General features: G+C 40.7%; 1 protein-coding gene across 1 annotated transcript; it reads right to left on the reverse strand.

The window, feature by feature from the left end:
* Positions 1–2,800: 2,800 nt before the first annotated feature.
* LOC120724599 (G2/M phase-specific E3 ubiquitin-protein ligase-like) lies at positions 2,801–5,745 on the reverse strand. The gene is made up of 6 exons (XM_040016874.1): positions 5,690–5,745; positions 5,420–5,485; positions 4,401–4,488; positions 4,103–4,317; positions 3,711–3,978; positions 2,801–3,566 (listed from the first exon to the last, which is right to left on the reverse strand). The coding sequence occupies exons 4-6, from the start codon at positions 4,309–4,311 to the stop codon at positions 3,408–3,410; spliced, it is 636 nt and encodes a 211-aa protein (XP_039872808.1). The 5' UTR covers positions 4,312–4,317; positions 4,401–4,488; positions 5,420–5,485; positions 5,690–5,745; the 3' UTR covers positions 2,801–3,407.
* Between the last annotated feature and the right edge of the window lie 2,163 nt (positions 5,746–7,908).

Below are 7,908 nucleotides of genomic sequence, written 5' to 3' on the forward strand. Positions count from 1 at the left end.
AGTCAGGCCAAATTTTAGGGGTACTTTGACAGTCTTTATATTCACAGGAACTTAAATGGCTAGATCTTTTATCTTTCACTACATTATGTGTTGTACATAGTACAAAGGCACTAAAAAAAATGGCTCCAATATCAATACTTACGTTTTATGTTCTTAATACCACTAAGAGTAAAGTAGAAGAGATGACTGAATGACTGTGACTGGAAGTTTCTTCAGAAAGACCAGGAAAGGGACCGCTGGTCTTTTATGTTACAAATTGTGATGTAATCTGTTGCCACCCGCCTGATTGGCTAACTATGATTGTTGTGTTTCCCAATTGTACTGCCTTGTGTTGATTTTGTCTCTTTACTTTAGGGCGGTTTTTGTTCGTGATCAGACCCGATTCTTGTCTAATTTGAATTATGAAATTATCAGTACAATTTTATAAGTCTCAAACTTACAATTTAAAACGTATAAAATTACTGGTGTTTTTTATTTTTTATGTAGTTATTTTTTTTAAGTTCGAGTCCTAAAGCCCTGCATGTATTTTTTAGATAAGCTTTTATTTTGAAAGTGGCAATCTCTTTTCCTGGTGTCATGGGGAAGCACGCCTGACAGATCCACGTTACTGCTAGTCCCTGGTTTGGCAATCCATTAGTGCCAAAAATCGCCATTTTCTAACCCGTTTGGTTAAGAAATGGCGTAAAAAACGCCTTTTAATTATTCTAAACGCCGAAAAAAAGGCGTTCTGTTCCGACAAACGCCACTTTTTACGTCACTCGGATGGCGCCCTGAACGCACCATCCGAGTGACGTAAAAAGCGGCGTTCAAAGACAGACGGAAACACCGTTTTTTGCCTGCAAAAAAAAAACAGAGAAAGAACTCACAGGACACTCTGCAAAGTTCAAAGCTGTAGCTGTAGCATAAACAACAACAAACTGGGACCGTTTCTAATTCTGTCCTGGGGTTTATACAGATGCAGTCATTTGTAAAGCTATAAATAAACCCAGCAGCTTCAAGATCATTTTTGCTCTGGCAAGATGGCAAGACGGTCATATTCACTGCTTCAAGCACTTGACTATGTGATGCGCTCAGAAAGCGAAGATGACGAGGAATCCTCTGCATCTGAAGAAGAGGCATCTTCTTCAGTCTCCTCAGAGAATGACAGCATCACTACCAGTGATGAGGATTACCATCCAGTGCCCGATTCCTCTTCTTCAGCAAGTGAGAATGATACAGAGACAGCAGTCGAGGCAGAGCGGCTAATGGCAGAGAAGGTGGGAGAAGCGGCAGAGACCGGGGCGCCGGTGGCTGAATGGATGTCTCGTTCTGGGAATATTGAGTGGTTTCCCACTGCTGAGGAGACCATGCGCTACAATCCAGTACCCACTAGTATCACTCCAGGGCCCACCCTGTACGCAGTTGCCCGCATTAGCACCCTGAGATCTGCATTTGACCTGTTTGTGACAGAAGAGATCATTCAGCTGCTGTGCACCCACACAAACCTGCATGGGAGGCGAAAGTGTGAGGATTGGAGGGATGTGGATGATGTGGAGATGAGAGCCTACATCGGAATTTTGATTCTAGCTGGTGTCTACCGCCCAAGAGATGAAACAACGCGTGGTTTGTGGGCTGACAAGACTGGACGGGCAATATTTCGTGCTACAATGCCCCTCTACCGCTACTCCCAGATCAGTGCCAACGTCCGCTTTGATGACAAGCTCATCCGCCCGGGACGTTTCCTGTCGCTGGCCACTGGCTCTGTTCTACAATCTTCTGGACGTCTCAGCATACAATGCCTTTGTCCTGTGGAAAGCAGTGCATCCTGAGTGGGAGTCCACCAAAACCTACCAACGAAGGGTGTTCCTGGAGGAGCTGGGCCACATGCTGGTGACTCCAGAAATTGCAAGACGGCCTTGTGCCCCACGCTCAAAAGCAGCCGCTGCTATTGTTGCTGAGATACAGCAGTCAGAATCAGAGTATGACCCACAGCCCATCAACAAAATGAGGAAAAGGTGCGAACTGTGTATAAACAGAAGAAGAACGGCAACCACTTGCTCCAGCTGTGGAAAGAGTGTCTGCAAAGATCACTCTGCTATGGTTTGCGTGTCCTGCCATCCCTGAGTGCGCACGCGCGCGCACACACACACACAGAAAGAGCATGTATTTTGTACAAACAAGCAATAAAAGGCCGTTTTTGGCATGACTAACAAAGTGGGAGTTTCTTTTTTTGGGGTCATTATTCACAGGAATAATACAAAATATTAATATTAATAATAATTATTTTTGTTACTGGCACTGACCTGCAATGATTTTTTTTAAAAAAAAGGTTTCGTCATTCAACTGCTGAAAAAATTTGAACTTTATTACCCCCCAAAAAACATAGTAGTAACATATAATTTGACTGGTATTCAAAGAGTATAATTTCTGAATTTGAATTATATTTTGGTTTTCATGACTAGGACTGGTTTTCATTTAAAAAATGAAGTTGGTCTAAGTAGAAAAATGTTTTAATATATAATAATTTTATAGTATTCTGTAAATGTAAACAAGGGGTGGCCATTTTTGGCCACGAACAAGCTGAGAGGGAGTTTTTTGGTTTTTCTGCCACTGCAGAAAAAAAACAATGTTGCATAAATGTCATTGATGCTGTTAATTATTGCGATGCATCTAACCTTCATCATGGTTAGCAAATAAATCAGATGGCATGTATTATTTAGAAAAACAATTGGGATTTTATGATATTCTCTATTCATGAGTTGTTTTGATTATGTGCTCTAACTGGTATTTAAAGGGTTAAAATTCAGAATTTGAATGAAATTTTGATTTTCATGAACAGCCCTGATGCTAATCTAAAAAATCAAGTCAAAAAAACTGGACATTTTTTTTAATATATATATGAATTTTATAGCATTTTGTAAATGTAAACAAGGGGTGGCCATTTTTGGCCACGAACAAGCTGAGAGGGAGTTTTTATGTTTTTGCTCTCTCTGCACTAAAATAATGCATTATAATCAATGTTGATGTGAATCAATTATATGCCCCAGACTCTACTATTAATAATACAAGAAATTTCAGTAGCAATGCAATTATATAAAATTGCGAGATTTGAGGTTGTCGTCCAGCTGGTGCAGTGGACAAACAAACTGGTGTTTAAAGGGTTAAAAAATAAAAAAGTAATAATTATTTTATATTTATGGAAAGAACTAAAGTTACTTTAAAACTTTATGCAGAAAAAATGGCAAAAAAACATAAAAATAATAAAAATTACAGACCTAATCTGTTGGTGGCCACTTTTGGCCACGAACAAGCTGAAAGGGTGGTGATTTTGAACAAGAGCAGAGGGTTAAGTGTTAACTATTAGGGGGGAACACAATGGGAAGACGAGCACTGACCAGCAAACTACTTTGTAATTTTCTAGCAAATTCTCACCTGTGAAACGCAAAATGAGATACAATCTCACCCCTTATCCTCTTAACATCAAGTAGTGTGGCAGTGTAGATGTCAGGGATACCACAGCCTGCAATCCAGTCCCCAAGGTGACTTTTCAAGTCTGCCAGGTCTTCTGGGGTGCTGCAGTTGGAAACCTTGAAAATCAGGCACCTCCATAAATACATACGTTTAAAGCATTCACTAAGTGTACTTACATTTTGAGACGTTCCACTGATGAGTTAAGCTATGCATTGTGTTTCATTGAATTTAATTACACCTCAGCATGCACACAGCTTTACCTTTTCTATGTTCTGTTTGATATCTTCGTCCATGAAGACCTCTACATCGAAGTCATCAAGAGATGTCTTCTGGCCACACATCATACAGAACAGGTGTCTGTTGATACACCGTGGCCCTGGCCCATCGTGTGCTATCGACCAAGCAATCAGTTTACCAGCCGTATAAAACTTGTTGCTTGACAGCAACTGCTGGCTATAGCTGAACAACAGACTGCCAGGCTTCCCCTCAAAAATCCCTAGGGAATTCTGAGTTTCGACCATAAGTAAGCTGCAGGAAAACGTAGTAAAAAAACAAACAAAAAAATTGAGTCAAATTGTGATTTCATCTTTGCAACAACAAAAAACACATTCACGCATTCTATTATTGTGTGAGAGAGATGGGAATGGGTTACCGAAAAAATTCCCGCCTTGGGCCTCCATAATCATCGGCCATTTCACCAACAAATTCAATATTTGGCAATTTATGCCAGGCAAAATATGACTTAGAAAGTGCCATGCAGGCACTATGTAGGATTTTCCTACGTCGGGCTATTATTGTACAATAATTGCTGGTGTCAAGATGCGTTTCCTGGAAATCTTTCAACACAGTCGCAAGGTCCATCTCGTCCTGAAGAAAAGGGGGGGGAGAAAGGTCATGACTACATGAAACACATACACAGCAGTTCTGGCAGTGTTGTTCATGAGACATACATGTGAATCATTTTGTTCAGGGGAAGCCAGGACAGCCTCATCCAGGTCTGATACTTCTGACTCTGCAGAGTCGATGTAAAACTCTTCCCTAAACAGAACAAATGCATTTGATTTTTTTAATATCATGCATACATACTGGAATGGAATGACTCATCTGATCAAAGAATCTGATTTCACATTCTTTTACTGTATAGATACAGCCACTTAAAATGGCCATGTGGTCCTTGATTGCATCTGTTGGAGCCATTTGTATTTTAACAAATTTCAAAATATTAAAATATAAAGTTTGTTGTTAGTTTACTTCTATTTTTGGGTTAATCATTATTTATTTGTAGGTTAATGCTCACTTCATTGTTTTGTTGTTTATCAAGTCAGCCAGGAAGAATTTCAGGGCTATTTTTGATAACTTAAGAGACTGGTATAAGACCAGCATGCACTGAGATGGGCCTTTTTTTTGGGGGGGGGGGGGTTAATTCGAGAGACAAGCAGCATGAAGCAACAAAAATGGATCTTGTTATTGGTTGCCAAAATGGATCAATAAACTATACAATGCAACTTTCAAGTTTTGACAGTGCAGTTTTCCCTGCGCACAAAAGATTATCACAGGGTAGCAGTGTCTTCTTTTCCTTTTTTTGTGAAACATAAGGAACTGCCACTACAGTGCCCATTTACTGGGAATAGTTTGGGTGATTTGTAGTTCCAAGTGTCTGAATGGTCAGGCTGACTAAAGTGTTATCGATGCATTTTCAGGAATTAAAAATACCAATATCACGACATCAAGAAATTTGAAAAACATGAAAAAGAAAAACAGAAACCGAATGAGGCAATTAAACCATTGGTCTATATTCAGAGCACATAAATGTTATCAGTTCAATACATGCAACCTTTAAAATTTAAATTTTTGCTGGTCTCACCTTGTTATATTGTACTTATTGAGTGTCTATTTACCTATGGTGTGTGCTTTATAAGTTCCAGTTTACACTTAAGTTTTGGCATGTTATTCAACAACTACCACTTGCCTGTTAACCTCTGGTTCCTGGAGACCATGCCTACTAGAATGAACTGTATGGTTTTCATGCAAACCACTGCAAAGCAATAGCAGAAATATTTCATAGCAGGAAGAAGACCCCAATGCAGATATTTATTGATCTAGACTACACAAAATGATCCAAGTTATAATAATGATAGAATTAGTTTGTACAACAGTTGTTTTACCAAAAAATAAAATAAAATTGTGCAATAGTTTAAGATTAAAATTCCAACTCATAAACAAACAGAGTGCCATTTACCTGAAAACCTCTGGCTCCTGTACATTGTGCCTGCCATGGTCTGGTGTCTCGGTGTCATGCAGCACACTGCAATATGGTAAATATTGATGATGAGAGGGTGTAATGCATTTATAGTGCTACAGTCCAAAGGCAGTTGTCAAACACTTTCATTGCCATTTCAGACTAAACAACTTCTACACCAGTTGAGTCCTCATTGGCTTCTGTAATCTAAAACACCAGAGTATTTAAATATAAATGAAATGGAACAACAAATGACAAACAAGAACAGAGGACAAGTCAAAGACAAGAACCAAAACAGCCACACTTAAAATGAAGCAGCGCAGCGGCTTCGCTCATGCGCGATTCATTTGCCTTTTGGACGCACAGGTGTGAACGTCTCATGCCCTGATAGCAGCTGGGGGAGGACTATCCTCCGCCTGGGAGCGCTTTGGCACGGGTGAGGTGCCCACCGCAGCACCGCTGCTTGTTGAGAGTAAGAGCGATACGTGTTTTCACGTCAAAAAGTCGTCATAAATAAGTCTCCAGTAATACCAGAAAAAGTCGCCAGATTTGTCGCAAGTCGCTTTTTAGAAAAAAAGTCGCTAAGGGGGTCTGAAAACTCGCTAAACATAGCGACAAAGTCGCTAAGTTGGCAACACTGCAGATGAATGTCTCAAATCCTTTGGGGAAAATCACAGCATTTATTATTCTGAGCAGTAACATGTTAAAGATGTCTTATACAATACTAGGGTGACTGGAGCGCCACTGAGTTACAGTAATAGTGACAATTATGCCATATCAGCCACCCCAGTGGAACATTTGAATACCTTTGGACGAATATAAAGATTGGAGCGACCCAGTAGGTTTCTTGCTCTAATTTCTTGGGGCATCTCTTCTTCAAGAGGAAGAATGAGCCGCTGTCCATTCACTTTGCATAGATCGAACTGCAAAGGTATGTATGCAATATTGTCCTGTAGTGCCTGCCTGAATTCAGTGGCATTTAGGTTTACAGGAACGACCACCCGAGTAGCAGGAGTGGCATCTGTAATCAAATTTAAACCAAATTAGCTGGCAATGCCATTTAGAACTTTCCCTAAAAACGGAAAAGGGTAAATTGTCGCATTGTAGTGTCTCAACATCAACTTATTGGTGCAAGGAAATAAAGATTACAAAAGTGCTAAAAATCTAATGCCAAATTCTACAATTTGTAAACAACTGACACCATGATGTAATTCTCTTTTTTCAAACCCATCACTCCAAATAATTAATATTAAAATAAATATTGATGAGTTCTTCACATTCCTTCAAAGGAAGAGTACCCAGCCACTGGTACAGATATGTAGACAACACCTGGGTCAAAATCAAGACACAAGAAGTGGAATCCTTCACTGCGCACATTAACGCTGTGGATAAAAACATCAAGTTCACCAGGGAAGACACAAAGGACAACCGTTTGCCTTTCCTGGACTGCGCGGTGCACATTGAAGAGAACGGCAACCTCAACATCGAAGTTTACCGGAAGCCCACACACACGAACCAGTACCTCCTGTTTGACTCCCACAAACTTGGAGTAATTAGGACCCTACACCACCGGGCAGAACATGTTCCCTCTAAGCCTGAAGGAAAAAAGAAGGAACACACACATGTAAAGGAAGCACTCAAAACGTGCGGCTATCCTAAATGGGCGTTCTTAAAGTCAGCAAAGAGGCACAGAAAAGAAGATCAGACACCAGCGAGGGAGGATAAGAAGGACAGACGCAACAACATTGTCATCCCCCATGTAGCTGGTGTATCAGAAAAACTCAGGAGAGTTTTCTCCAAGCATGACATCCCGGTGTATTTCAGACCCAGCAACACGCTCAGACAAAAACTGGTTCACCCGAAAGACAAAACACCAAAACACAGACTTAACAATGTGGTGTATGCTGTACAGTGCAGTGAGGAATGCCCAGACCTCTACATCGGAGAGACCAAACAGCCACTTCACAAGCGCATGGCACAACACAGAAGAGCCACCTCCACAGGACAAGACTCAGCTGTCCATCTGCATCTTAAGGATAAAGGACACTCTTTCGAGGATGCCAATGTTCACATTTTGGACAGAGAGGACAGATGGTTTGAAAGAGGAGTGAAAGAAGCCACCTATGTCCACTGTGAGCGACCATCTTTGAACAGAGGCGGTGGTTTACGACACCAACTCTCTGCCATCTATAATCCAGTTTTGAGTTCCCTTCCCAGAC

This window comes from Simochromis diagramma, unplaced genomic scaffold, assembly GCF_900408965.1.
Source record: "Simochromis diagramma unplaced genomic scaffold, fSimDia1.1 OVJJ01000802.1, whole genome shotgun sequence".
NCBI classification, from domain to species: Eukaryota; Metazoa; Chordata; class Actinopteri; order Cichliformes; family Cichlidae; genus Simochromis; species Simochromis diagramma.